The sequence below is a fragment of the Oncorhynchus kisutch genome, linkage group LG14 (assembly GCF_002021735.2).
Source record: "Oncorhynchus kisutch isolate 150728-3 linkage group LG14, Okis_V2, whole genome shotgun sequence".
NCBI classification, from domain to species: domain Eukaryota; kingdom Metazoa; phylum Chordata; class Actinopteri; order Salmoniformes; family Salmonidae; genus Oncorhynchus; species Oncorhynchus kisutch.
In genome coordinates, this window is record NC_034187.2 from 18,422,283 (window position 1) to 18,437,060 (window position 14,778).

Sequence of the window (14,778 nt, forward strand, 5' to 3'; positions counted from 1 at the left end):
ATGTCACTTTGTAGCTGTAGCCTACCTGTGGTGGAAAATATACTGTAGAATAACATTCTGTACTATCCTGACATCTAGTGGAAGGAGAAGATGGACCCGCACCACGGAGGGTTCCCCATATTTGTTTTTGGACTGTTTCCTATGAAGCAGTGGTCCCCTACAGTCTGCACAGACTTTTTTTGTCCAAGCGGACCCACCACAGCCAACCGTAAATAAACGTATCATCAAGACTTAAATTAACCAACTTGTGATCAATGTATATTTTCCTTGATTCAAAATAGGAAAAGTGTAGCTCCCATTTCCTATGCCTTAAAAATGAATTCAAGATAACCTCTCACTCAAATTTACTTAGGTCCATTGCTACCCAGGGAGCATAGGCCATCAACGACTCATCTCTATTACACTCTGTTCTGTCTTCTCAATCTTGTTCCATCCCATGCCTGATCTTTTGGTGTCTGCTTCAAGCTCAAGCCTCCAGGTGTTACTCTGGTGCCTTCTTTTCTGTCTCCCTTGTGGGTTCCAGGATAGAGCTTGACTGGTGATGTAGGAGGGCTTTCAGAGGGTGTGGCCAATCCCTCCCCATCTTCTCCTGTTTTCCTCCACAGAAATCAAACATCAAAGCACATTCAAGTTTTGTTAAACAATTTTATTAATACACATTCAAACATAACTTGTGCAAATAACATTCTCCATCAACCATCATGAAAACAAGTCACTGTCACTTTGTCTCAGCTCAATCAACATGGTTGGAGTTTTAATGAGGCATTTTGTTTTCCCAACTGTTACAAAAAAAATATGATGCACAGCATCTGTTCTGAACATTACAAAACAATGTGTAAGTTACAAAAAGCAGTATAGAAGTAATTTACAGATCTTTATAGATCTTCAAAATGAAAGGCTAGTCTTATTCTTAACTCCGCGAGACAGTGGCATTGCTGTACCGGTGTGTATCCATTCCTTTGTGCCATCTTTGTCTGTGTCTGAAATGGCACCCAGATCCCTATATAGTGCACTACTTTTGTACAGCTCTGGCCAACAGTAGTGCACAATATAGGTAGCAGAATGACATTTCAGATGCAGACCAGGTCCACTAAAACCAAATCTGAAATAAGAGCCTGCACACAAGATACACCCTACTGCTCACACAACACCTGTTAATAAAAGCTTGTCAATCAACAACTTTCTCCAACACAATCACAAGACTAGAAACATACATACTGTACGTTACATTCTGTACTTTAACAATGCAATAATACAACCAAACTTCACCAGCAATGCAAACAACATACACAACCACATATTGCATTGTATCTCCTTATTCAACATGTCATGTGGGATTGTATCTTCTGCCTTTAATGTAGACATGTTTCATCAACGTCAAGTAATGAGTTCTCAGAGATATTTGCTATTACAGAAGATAGTTGTCCCGTGCCCAACTATCTCCACACCTCGAACTTGTGTTAGATGATGCACTGTCCCATGTTCTTCAAGGAAGAAATGATTAATGTCTACTGAAATATATTCACTATCTCCATTCTATATGATTTTTAGTTCTGGTAGATTGCCATCCATCCATCCATCCATCCATCCATCCATACACACAAACATACATACACACATACATACTGGGTCCATGTAGTTTGATGATGGTTGCATCCTGATAACTTGGGTTAGAATGATCCACTATCCATTGCCATTTATACCTCTCCCTGCTGTGAGTAATATAGGCATTCCTTAGACTTTTTAACATTCAGCCTGGTTGAAAAATAACAATTTCCTTCTCTCACCTATCTGGTGAGCAACACAGGCACCAAAGGCAACTGCTCTGAGGTCCACCCAGCTCTTTCTGCAGGCTTAGGCTGCACCTTGAGATCTGCAAAGAAACCTTACTCTTATTCTAACTTCTGTTCTTTTCTTGTTCTCCATCCTTCTTTCTGCTCTCTCCATTCCATCTTTTGCAATCTTTCTCACATAAGGGCACCCTGATCCAGATACATCTGCTGTTCTCTACAGACCAGGGGTCAAGGGTCAGGGAGGTCAGATGTGTCCACTGTGACCTTAATGAAGATGGTATCATCCTTGATGTAAGTACCGTTCTCCAGCACAGTCTGGGCCACGAACAGCGGGCAGCCCGAGGCTATGTTCATCTCTGCCGTGGGTCGTCTGAAGCTGCTGCTGTTGGGGTCTGGTTTGAAGGCATCCCCTAGGTGCTTCCTGGCTGGGCCCTGGTCCATCAGCATCAGAGTCACCTTCTGCTTAAAGGGCCAGAGCAGCAGGGCATCGTACTCGCCACGCATCACCACAAAAAACAGAGACAGGTGGGTTCCTTTCCCCATGCCGTCTCCGTTCAGGTAGACCCGGGCACACATCTTGTAGCCAAAGTATCCAGTGTAGAAAGGCTGGCTGTAGAGAGACAGGGTCTTTGACGCCACGGCTTCTTGTTTCCGCCGCTTGTAGTCACGGATCTTCCAGATGAGCGTCCCATTGAAGGAGGCCGTCTCTAGGACCTGGAAGCGCAGGTCCATGTCGGCCAAGCGGATCTCGTGGACACTCAGCATGTCGTCCTGACGGGAGAGCTGTGTCTCTAAAGAACCTGCAGAGAAACAATAGAAAGCCAATGGAATAAGAGTCTTCCTGTATGTTTGTACCACTCTGTACTGGTTTTTATATATATATTTATTTGTTTAACCCCTTTTTCTCCCCAATTGGAATCGTGGAATCCAATTGGTGGTTAGTCTTGTCTCATCGCTGCAACTCGTGTATGGACTCGGGAGCGGCAAAGGTCGAGAGCCGTGCGTCATCCGAAACACGACCCAACCAAGCCACACTGCTTCTTGACATAATGCCCACTTAACCCGGAAGCCAGCTGCACCAATGTGTCGGAGGAAACACTGTACACCTGGCGACTTTGTCAGTGTGCACTGCGCCTGGCCAGAAACACAGGAGTCACTAGTGCGCGATGGGACAAGGATGTCCCTGCCGGTCAAACCCTCCCCTAACCCGGACAACACTAGGCCAATTATGCGCCGCCCCAAGAGTCTCCCATTCGCAGCCAGCTGTGACAGAGCCTGGACTCGAACCCAGAATCTCTAGTGGCACAGCTAGCACTGCGATGCTTGGGAGGCCCTAAAGCACTGTTTTTTTCCAATCACTGCTTTGCTCATAATGTAGCTTCAGACTTTGAACATATCAAAATCCGTCCAATATCACACTACACTCATTCTGAGCAACTCCTAAAAGAGTTACACAGGTTTTAGCAACAGTGAAGTAGCAAAGAATAACAGAATTCCCAAGACAAGTGTTGAGAGAGACAGAGACACTGAGGGAGAGACTAGAGAGCGAGACAGAGAGAGAGCTAGACAAAGGAATACAGAGAGAGAGAGAGACAGAAACAGAAAGAGAGTGAGAGAGCATTCAGGGTAACTCACCTAGTGTGTGTGTGGCTGGGATGGCCCCGCCCCTTCCTCCCTCTAGCGTTGCAACCCTGGAACGAATGCTCTCCACGGTGCCTCGTAGTGTTTCCACCTCCTCTCGGATGGTCCTCAGAGACCTCAGCTCCAGCTCCATCTCCAAAAGCTTCTCAGAGTGGGAACTCATCAAGTTCTACATGGAGAAAACGTCCACAAACACATACATACAGTTACACACACTTCATGTAGGGGTAGGTAGCCTAGCGGTTAAGAGCATTGGGCCAGTAAGCTGAAAGAGCGTTGGGCCGACTAGCTGAAAAATCTGTTGATGTGCCCTTGAGCAAGGCACATAACCCTAATTGCTCCTATAAATCGCTCTGGATAAGAACGTCTGCTAAATGACTTCTAATGTAAGTTCCATACATGACAGGACTTTACCTCCAACTGAGAAATCAGTAAATGGGACTGTGGGACAAGACAAGTATTATTATGTATGTCAAAGACTAGTATCACATCTTTATTGAGAGGTTTTATAATGACAGTGTACAAAACATAAACACATGTTCTTTCCATGACAGAATGACCAGGTGAATCCAGGTGAACACTTTGATCCCTTATTGATGTCACTTGTTAAGTCCACTTCAATCAGTGTAGATGAAGGGGAGGAAACAGGTTAAAGAAGGACTCACCTGGTCACAGTTAAGACATGGATTGTGCATGTGTGCCATTCAGAGGTTGAATGGGGAGAACAAAAGATTGAAGTGACTTTGAACGGGGTATGGTGGTAAGTGCCAGACGCACCGGTTTGACTGTATTGAGAACTGCAACGCTGCTGAGTTTTTCACATTCAACAGTTTCCTGTGTGTATCAAGAAGGGTCAACTACCCAAAGGACATCCAGCCAACTTGACAACTGTGGGAAGCATTGGAGTCAACATGGGTCAGCATCCCTGTGGAACGCTTTCGACACCTTGTAGAGTCCATACCCCGACAAATTGAGGCTTTTCTGGTGGCCAAAAGGGGGTGCAACTCACATGTTTTGTACACTCAGTGTACTTCGACCTTTTCATTTACCTGCATGGTAGTGAGCTTCTGCTCCAGCTGTCTGTTATTCTCCCTCATCTCCTCGTACTGAGACTCTGTTTCAGACAGACGGCTGCTTAGGCCTGGCAGAACCTTGTACCGCTCCAGAAGCTCTCCTTTAACATCCTCCATCTAGATGGGTGGGAAACATTCTGTCTTAATACTGCTTTCATTACCCTGAACTACGTAACCATTCAGCCCTGTGATTAGTTGGTTGTTAACAAGTTAGTTGTGGTTGAATATTCAGTTTAATTTCTCCCAATGTATTATTTTTGGGTACTTGTCAAAATACATTTTGTTAGAATGTATGTGTTATTTGTAACATGTAAGAGCACATACTCAAATTTGTGATTAGATCATGAGTCAAAACAAGTATGACAGGTAATGCAGATAGATACAAGGCAACATATTTATACACTGTATGCCTTGCATATGGAATGAAATAGAAGTTGGTCATGATGCTGGTGAATGTTCATTATGTTGACTTTATACATTTTTCCTTTAATGGTACACAGGGCAAATTGTTCTAAAGAACAAAGTAGAGTTGATTACCTTGGCCTCCAGCGTAGTGTTCCTGGTTGCCATCAGCCGCAGGTGTTCAGAGGCAAAGCTTGATTCATGATCCCTCATGTCTTGGTTGAGACCCTACAGAGGAATATCAGGGAAAATATCATATCAGTAAAATACCAGCTTAAAACTACTGTATGTTCTCTTAAATGCGTTGTAGTTCAGTGGGACAATAGCCAGACAACAGAGTAGAAGAGACATCATGAGGAGTTCATAGTGGCCATAATCTTACAACTTATATTAAGCATATTATTATTATTAATACCACTTTTAACAATCATAGTAACATGAAGACTGACCTTGAAATTGCATCCAAAGCGGATAAAGGAGCAGGTGACATGAGCCTTGGGACACACATGTTGATGACTTGTCAGCTGAGAGTAGAAACACATTTAGGTTCAATCATGTCCTTCTATACCAAGCATTTGCATTACAATGTGGTCTCAATTAAATGGGCAACCGTATCACAGCATCTATAACTATGTTATTCCATCTGATGGTAAGAGAAAAGATGCCCATACTGCCTTGCATGAATAAATTTTACAAACATTAAAATACACTCCTTACCTCGCTCCGTAAGATGGAGGGAAAAGTACAATGATTGGGGCAGGCCACCGGAAATGAAGGACAAACGGTTTCTTTGTGTTTCTGAAAAATGTAAATAAGAATAAGAAATAAAAGTAACAAATAATTAAAGAGTAGCAGTAAAATAACAATACCGAGACTATATACAGGGGGTACCGGTACAGAGTCCATGTGGAGGCTATATACAGGGGGTACCGGTACAGAGTCCATGTGGAGGCTATATACAGGGGGTACCGGTACAGAGTCCATGTGGAGGCTATATACAGGGGGTACCGGTACAGAGTCCATGTGGAGGCTATATACAGGGGATACCAGTACAGAGTCCATGTGGAGGCTATATACAGGGGGTACCGGTACAGAGTCCATGTGGAGGCTATATACAGGGGGTACCGGTACAGAGTCCATGTGGAGGCTATATACAGGGGATACCAGTACAGAGTCCATGTGGAGGCTATATACAGGGGGTACCGGTACAGAGTCCATGTGGAGGCTAATACAGGGGATACCAGTACAGAGTCCATGTGGAGGCTATATACAGGGTGTACCAGTACAGAGTCCATGTGGAGGCTATATACAGGGGGCTACCGGTACAGAGTCCATGTGGAGGCTATATACAGGGGGTACCGGTACAGAGTCCATGTGGAGGCTATATACAGGGGGCTACCGGTACAGAGTCCATGTGGAGGCTATATACAGGGGGTACCGGTACAGAGTCCATGTGGAGGCTATATACAGAGGGTACCGGTACAGAGTCCATGTGGAGGCTATATACAGGGGATACCAGTACAGAGTCCATGTGGAGGCTATATACAGGGGGTACCGGTACAGAGTCCATGTGGAGGCTATATACAGGGGATACCAGTACAGAGTCCATGTGGAGGCTATATACAGGGTGTACCAGTACAGAGTCCATGTGGAGGCTATATACAGGGGGCTACCGGTACAGAGTCCATGTGGAGGCTATATACAGGGGGTACCGGTACAGAGTCCATGTGGAGGCTATATACAGGGGGCTACCGGTACAGAGTCCATGTGGAGGCTATATACAGGGGGTACCGGTACAGAGTCCATGTGGAGGCTATATACAGAGGGTACCGGTACAGAGTCCATGTGGAGGCTATATACAGGGGATACCAGTACAGAGTCCATGTGGAGGCTATATACAGGTGATACCAGTACAGAGTCCATGTGGAGGCTATATACAGGGGGTACCGGTACAGAGTCCATGTGCGGGGGCACCGGTTAGTCGAGGTAATATGTACATGTAGTTAAAATTATTAAAGTGACTATGCATGGATAATAAACAGAGAGTAGCAGCAGTGTAAAGGGGGGGGGGGGGGGGCAATGCAAATAGTCTGGGTAGCCATTTGATTAGATGTTCAGGAGTCTTATGGCTTGGGAGAAAAAGTTGTTTAGAAGCCTCTTGGACCGAGACTTGGTGCTCCGATACCGCTTGCCATGCGGTAGCAGATATTCAGTGTTGTTGTAGTCAGTGCTTAAAAGGCAATTCCGCAACTTTTTAACTTAATTTCTTTATCTCCAGCACAATACCAGTGTCTACATATGTGAAAACTTAACATTTCTACGTTTTGTATAAAAAAATATAAAGTAAAAAAGACCCGATGACGTCATCAAAAGTTTAAACATTTTAAAAACAGTAATTTTCAAACACTGGGTGTTTCTCAAATAGCATAATTATGAAGTTAAAAGTTTGCTGTGTGCATATCTTATTCCGTCTATTGTTGCCTTTGTCCTGGCTGGAAGAAGGTTCAGTGAATGGGGAGGTGCAGCGTGAGGCAATACAGTAGGGGGAGTGCAAGTGCTTCTCAAATGTAATGTTTTATGCGTTCTCCACACTCTCATCTTCACAAGAACGTACTCAAGAGAACGTTGTGGGAGAATGCACTCGCACTTGGGAGTGTGGAGCACGGTAGTATGCATATTGAGAAACACCCTATGAGATTTGCGGTGACACACCGGTATGGTGCTGGAGAAAATGAATATATGGTTGAAAAGTGTAGGAATTGCCCTTTAAGGTGGACTAAAATATGTGCCAGTACTAATTTTGGGTGCCGGTCACAATATTCTCTAAGAGGTACAGGTTCGGTGAGCACTGGCCCAACTCAAGTAGTTATTCTAGTTACCTGTAATTCAGTCATGGCCATCTTGTGCATGCAGAATTCACAGGTGGTCTCTCTGTGTTTACATTTCCAACTCAAGTGCTCGGGAATGTCTTTGCGCATCATCTTCTCTTTGCACTTTCCTAAAGGGCATGGCACCTCAAAATACGGACACACATTCAAATGATCCTGGGAAAAAAGGAGGAAAAGGAATCATAAGGATTTGGTGTAAAGAAAATGTAGCCTATTATGAAGTGCTATAAATAAGATCGCATTTGGGTTGTAGTCATTACAGTTTCAACAGGAAACGTTCAACCAATGTGACTGAAATCAACGAGAATTGTAGATAAACACTTTTCTAGAGTTTGAATAATGACTGTGCATAACAATGGGACTTTTTCAATTTCCCTGAGTCAGTCAGACACTTACCATGACCTGATGTAGACTCATCTGCTCCTTACAGCCATTCTTCTCACTCCTGCAGTACACTCTCAAAGCCATGATCTCTCTATGGCAGCACACATCACGGAAGATCTGACAGAAAACACAACGGCTACTGTGAGGAGACACGCTGTGATTATGTACGAGGCCATTTAGAAAGGGCATAGGGCTGTTTAGCATGGGTATCATAAGGATGATGACAGTGATGCAAATCATTCACATAGTCTTACCTTGTCTTTGAACAGAGGCTCCATATCTGCTGGACATACTGGATTTGGTTTGCTGTAAAGACGACAAGACATTTAGGTACATTAATACGATGATGATTAACACGGAGTGAGAAATCTATCATTATAAACTGGGTGGTTCGAGCCCTGAATGCTGCTTTGCTGACAGCCGTGGTATATCACATTTATTTTTACTGTTCTAGTTAAGTTGGTAACCAGTTTATAATAAAGAACAGCCCTTAGCCATTGTATATTAGCCATATATCACACGCCCTTGGGCCTCATTGCTTAATTAACTAATGTCCAATCAAATCCTCCTTTTAGCAACATGTGGCAAATTACATCATTATTTCTCAATCATAATCATCACCCGATCACTAAACAATTATGACAACCCCCATTACCAGAAGACAGCTGACATATCAAACACACTGACAAGAAGACATTTGTCATTTCTCAACTATCATTTCCTCAACAAAAAAAACATGCCCCTTCACTCTCACACTCATCATGAAACTGTCATGAAACTGAAATCTCTTGTCCTCAGGCCTCACCTTAGCTGCTCGGAGATGCAGGTTTCACAGAAGCGGTGTCCACACTCTGTCTGCCTGGGGTTGCAGAGCACTAGCCTGCAGGCCTCACAGCAGTATTTGGGCTCTGGGGTGGCTATGAAGTGGTCCCAGAAGCCCCCGTGCTGGGGTAAGAAGCCTGCCTCGGGGTCGCTGGGCCAGGGGCGCTGGGCCAGAGAGAGAGCAGCCAGGGAGGGAGAGCGATGCTGGAGGGGGATCTGCAGCTCCCGCACGTCCGCATTCCGCCCTGCTGACATGACCTGGCGAGGGCACGGACACGGACACACGGACACACACACAGAAAGACAGGAGGGAAGAGATGTTTAATAAAAATGCACCCGACAGTTACAACATACAGGACAAACACGCATTTCATAAAAAAGGAGTATACAATCGTCTTATGTTACATGGTCTTGGAGTGGGACAATGGTGTTTGAGCTGAGGATGTGTGTGTGAGTGTGTTAATGCTGAGCATTCATTGCCACATCAACAGCCCTGACTCTCAGGCCAAACCTTGGGAAACCCCTTCATAACAGACATAGTTAACTGGGGCTAATGTTATCTCTGCTCTGACTAGGGGAGGGGGGGGGGGGGGGGGGGGGGGGCGGTGCACAAGCAGGAAGGCCCGGCTTGGGACTGGAATAGAGCATATCCAAAAGTAGATGGAGTAGAGCTGGGAGGATAAAGTGAAAGTTATCAACACCAACCATACAGATCACTTACCGCAGGCATTTTGCTGAGATCGTTTACTACGATAAGTAGCCTATACTACATAAATGTGAAGTTGAAATTAAATAAGTTTACTAATATGGGTGACTGTTAAAAGGACTGTTGATGGCTACAATCAAACTATAGTAGAAGTAGTAGCTCAAAAGGATCAAAAACAACTGCGGTGGTGCACATTGTTATAAACGTATCATCCTATGTATTTATTGTTATTGCATCAATTCAGGCAATTTATCGCAATACGGCTTTTGTCCCTATGGCCCTGCTCTAATGGAGGACAGGACAGCTTAATCTAAACTGACACAAGCCTTTATTATAGACTTGCCAACACATTATTCATTTTCCGAGGGCAAGCAACAGGAGGGCAAGCAATCTAGGCTTGAACATCCAACCCAAATCACAGCATACACCATCCTAAAAGACAGCATCATCCACTGAACATCCAACCTCAAACTGATCAAAACATATGTAAGGTTCTACTAAATATTTAGCTGGTCTTCCATCATTGTCCATTTGCCTTTTGGTAGGCCGTCATTGTCAATAAGAATTTGTTCTTAACTGACTTGCTTAGCTAAATAAAGGCTAAATAAATAAATAAATAATAATAAATGTGGAACATTCTTCCAACAGTGCCTTCAGAAAGTATTCAGACCCCTTTTTACCATATTTTGTTATGATACAGGCTAAAATGGATTAAATACATTATTTTCCTCATCCATCTACACACAATACCCCATAATGACAAAGCGAAAACAGTTTTTTTGAAATTTGTGCAAATGTACTAAAAATAACAAACAGAAACACCTTATTCATATAAGTATTCAGACCCTTTGTTATAAGAATCAAAATTGAGTTCAGGTGCATTCTGTTTCCAATGATCATCCTTGAGATGTTTCTACAACTTAATTGGAGTCCACCTGTGGTAAATTCAATGGAATGGACATGATTTGGAAAGGCACACACCTGTCTATATAAGGTCTCACAGTTGACAGTGCATGTCAGAGCAAAAACCAAGACATGAGGTCGAAGGAATTGTCCGTAGAGCTCAGAGACAGGATTGTGTAGAGGCACAGATCTGGGGAAGGGTACCAAAACATTTCTGTAGCATTGAAGGTCCCCAAGAACACAGTGGCCTCCATCATTCTTAAATGGAAGAAGTTTGGAACCACCAAGACTCTTCCTAGAGCTGGCCGCCCGGTCAAACTGAGAAATCAGGGGGAGAAGGGCCTTGGTCAAGGAGGTGACCAAGAACCGGATGGTCACTCTGACAGAGTTCCAGAGTTTCTCTGTGGAGATGAGAGAACCTTCCAGAAGGACAACCATCTTTGCAGCACTCCACCACCCAGCCTTTATGGTAGTGGCCAGACAGAAGCCACTCCTCATTAAAAAGGCACATGACAAACAAGGTTCTCTGTTCTGATGAAACCAAGATTTAACTCTTTGGCCTGAATGCCAAGGGTCATTTCAGGAGGAAACCTGGCACCATCCCTACAGAGAAGCATGGTGGTGGCAGTGTCATGCTGTGGGTATGTTTTTCAGCAACAGGTACTGGGAGACTAGTCAGGATGGAGGGAAAGATGAACGGAGCTACGTACGGAGGGATCCTTCATGAAAACCTGCTCCAGAGCACTCAGAACCTCACACTGGGGCGAAGGTTCATCTTCCAACAGGACAACGACCCTAAGTACACAGCCAAGACAACACAGGAGTGGCTTCGGGACAAGTGTCCGAATGTCCTTGAGTGGCCCAGCGAGAACACGGAATTGAACCCTCTAGAAAAACCTGAAACCTGTGCAGCGACGCTCCGCATCCAACCTGACAGAGCTTGAGAGGATCTGCAGGGAAGAATGGGGGAAACGCCCCAAATACAGGTGTGCCAAGTTTGTAGCATCATACACGAGAAGACAAGGCTGTAATCTCTGCCAAAGAAGCCTCAACAAAGTACTGAGTAAATGGTCTGAATACTTAAGTAAGTGTGATATTTCCGTTTGTAAAACATTTTTAAAAAAAATTCTGCCAGTCTTTGCTTTGTCATTATGGGGTATTGTGTGTAGATTGATGAGGGGGGGAAACTATTTCATCCATTTTAGAATATGGCTGTAACAACATGTGGAAAAAGTAAAGGCGTCTGAACACATTCCGAATGCACTGTATGTGGAACATTCTTCCATCATGCATGTGTATTGTTCAAAGGAAGAATTCCATGAAGCTATAGATGAACACGGACCTAATGACTGAACCTTCAGCTCTACATCCTGTCTCACATGGTTCAACTGGCTCATTCATACAAATTAAACAATTCAGATTCACACTAGTTAGGATATCAAGACTGGCCACTTCTACAGGTTTGCCTTCAATTTTCCCTCAACGTTGAAAGTACATCAGCCCATCATCACTGGATGAGCAAGTGGGTTAAGCCTAGGCTATTGGCTGACCAGTTCCTGTGGTTCTCAGGGGACTTCCTGGGATAGTGAAGGGGCTTTTCCACATGCTGCTTCACCGCTGTCTATCATCACTGACTGACTGACTGCACAAACACACACACACAGGTGTAGGCCTACACAAACCCTAGACCCAGCTGAATCGAAGCTGCCAGCAAAAGATTGAAATGTAGATTGGCTAGGCTATATATCTAATCCAAAGCATATAGTACAGTTGAGATCGTCTTGGGTACATTTGGGCCGGGAATGAGATTAATCAGGTCTCTCTTCCTCTACGGGAAATCGGTTTGATGAAACGCAGAGCATTATGTATAAAAGGGTATTTCCCCTGTTAAATACACTCACTGATTTACATGGAGAATGAACAAGATCTTTTGAGAAATAGGCCCAATATTCTCATCTTTAAACCTGGTCATAAGCTTGATGTTGACAGGTCAAATTGTATGTAAGAATGACTGGATGGAGAAAAGTAGAGGGAAATTTGTTACATGTTATAGCTTCTCAAGTGCGATCCTCTTCAAATCAAATCAAATGTTATTAGTCACATGTGCCGAATACAACAGGTGTAGACCTTACAGTGAAAAGCTTACTTACAAGCGCCTAACCAACAATGCAGTTAAAAAAATATGGATAATTAAAGAGCAGCAGTAAAATAACAATAGCGAGACTACATACAGGGGGTACCGATACAGAGTCAATGTGTGGGGGACAGATTAGTCGAGGTAATATGTACATGTAGGTAGAGTATTTAAAGTGACTATGACTATGCATAGATGACAACAATAGAGAGTAGGAGCGGTGTAAAGGGGGGGGGGGGCAATGCAAATAGTCTGGGTAGCCATTTGATTAGGTGTTCAGGAGTCTTATGGCTTGGGGGTAGAAGCTGTTTAGAAGCCTTATATGGCCATGCAATGCACCAGCTATCTATTCTACACAGACATTATTGGTACGGAGGTCAGTTTCTCCACTCCAATCATACAGATGTAACCAAGTCTTGAATGCTGCTAGAGTATCATGACATCACAAAAAAAAATGTAACATGTAGGGGAATTCTATGACTGACCTGTCATTGTACATGGGCAATTCCACAGTAACGGAATTACGCTGAGACTCACTTTTTTCACTTTAAAATGTATGAAAAACAAAAACTATTGATTTCAATGTTTAACAAACAATACAAGTATATGCACAATGGCTACTTTGAACAACTTACATAGTAAATAATCATAGTGGAAAAACTGTGCAGATGCTAAGTTTGGTAACAGAATTACTGTAAAATCTCCCTAAGTTTTATTCTGTTACTTTGTATCTGCACAGTTCTTCCTGTAAATATGTTTTTGTAAACTACTATTTCCATTGAACATTTTTCACTGTAATTTGAAGTCAATGTTTTGGCTTGGAATACATTTTGTTACATGGAATTGCCCATGTGTAATTCTATAGCCTGCCTTTAACCTGAAAGCAATAGAACATGTTTCAACTGTGTGAACAGACATCCAAACAGCTGAATCTTACGAGAATAGAGAATCATGCTTTTTCACAGTGATCTTAGATCTGGTCAATAAAAAATTAAACAGATTCCGTAAAAAAAACATTTTCAATGTTTCATATGCATACAGGCATACTGTTTAGCATGATTCAAAGGCATTATTGACATATGTTAAGAATATAATTTGAATTTAGATAAATGTATTTTGCAACCAATATTCACCCAATAGGCCAATACACTAACTGTGTACCTTGTGTGAGCCTGTTCACCGTACTCAAATAATAATTTATGCAAATTACTTTGATGCACTGACTAGACAACTAATTTGTCATAACTGCAATGAATGTATTACACATGCATTGGCGTAATACTGAATATATAATACAATGAGACATGTCAAGGTGATCATATAGAATAATCCATTTTTAGAATATTTTCACAATTGTTTAGATGGCTAAATCTCGCAGGCAATTCAGTACACCGAAATTGATAGTTGAAATTACCTCATACCCCAATTCGAAGCCTCCCTAGCTCCCCGCTTTGGTACACCACTGTATGGCTACTCAACATGTTTTTACAAACATAGCTACATGCTGTGTTCCCACATTGTAACATGGACGATATTATTAACTTTCCTAGCTAGCAACAATACTTACATGAATCAGATCTGTAACGTTGACAAATGCAACGTCGTTTTTCAGGAGCTACAATGTTATAAATGGAGCTTCGGTGAATGGCACGTTCATGAAGGCGAACACCACAATGTAACCGCTTACAATGAAAACGACCGAACTCCGTTTTTAAAATAGGCAGCTAGAGTATTTTACCGGTAGCTGACATCGTAAAAACAATATTAAAGTAAATGTTTTTTTAAATCGAGATGGGAACATAGCAAAATGGAGCCGCCGCTCATTCTTCTGGCTGTTGATGTCTCAGTTGGAAAGCCCCCCTTCGGTATTTCTTCCCCAGGAAATCCCCGTCATGAAGAAAAAAAATTGTAGTCAGCCAGTGACAGGCAATGATGTTTAGTGTCGGATTTCCTCTAGATGGCAGTGTCATCAACTGTGAACTGTACTACGGGAATTGCTGTCAGACACAGAAATGTGCAATGGTCTGTACAC

General features: G+C 43.1%; 1 protein-coding gene across 1 annotated transcript; it reads right to left on the reverse strand.

The window, feature by feature from the left end:
* Positions 1-625: 625 nt before the first annotated feature.
* Positions 626-14,626, reverse strand: LOC109904229 (TNF receptor-associated factor 3). The gene is made up of 11 exons (XM_020501455.2): positions 14,314-14,626; positions 8,987-9,261; positions 8,436-8,487; positions 8,194-8,298; positions 7,789-7,953; positions 5,627-5,707; positions 5,359-5,433; positions 5,045-5,137; positions 4,484-4,624; positions 3,429-3,603; positions 626-2,593 (listed from the first exon to the last, which is right to left on the reverse strand). The coding sequence occupies exons 2-11, from the start codon at positions 9,256-9,258 to the stop codon at positions 2,022-2,024; spliced, it is 1,731 nt and encodes a 576-aa protein (XP_020357044.1). The 5' UTR covers positions 9,259-9,261; positions 14,314-14,626; the 3' UTR covers positions 626-2,021.
* Between the last annotated feature and the right edge of the window lie 152 nt (positions 14,627-14,778).

What these genes read in the sequence shown, in the direction of transcription:
- LOC109904229 (XM_020501455.2), bottom strand. Translation starts at nt 9,258, where the DNA reads ATGTCAGCAGGGCGGAATGCGGACGTGCGGGAGCTGCAGATCCCCCTC. An exon ending in TGAGTCTACATCAGGTCATG is followed by an intron (nt 7,954 to 8,193) that starts GTAAGTGTCTGA and finishes CTTTTTTCCCAG; the next exon opens with GATCATTTGAATGTGTGTCC. An exon ending in GCTTTGGATGCAATTTCAAG is followed by an intron (nt 5,138 to 5,358) that starts GTCAGTCTTCAT and finishes ATTCCTCTGTAG; the next exon opens with GGTCTCAACCAAGACATGAG.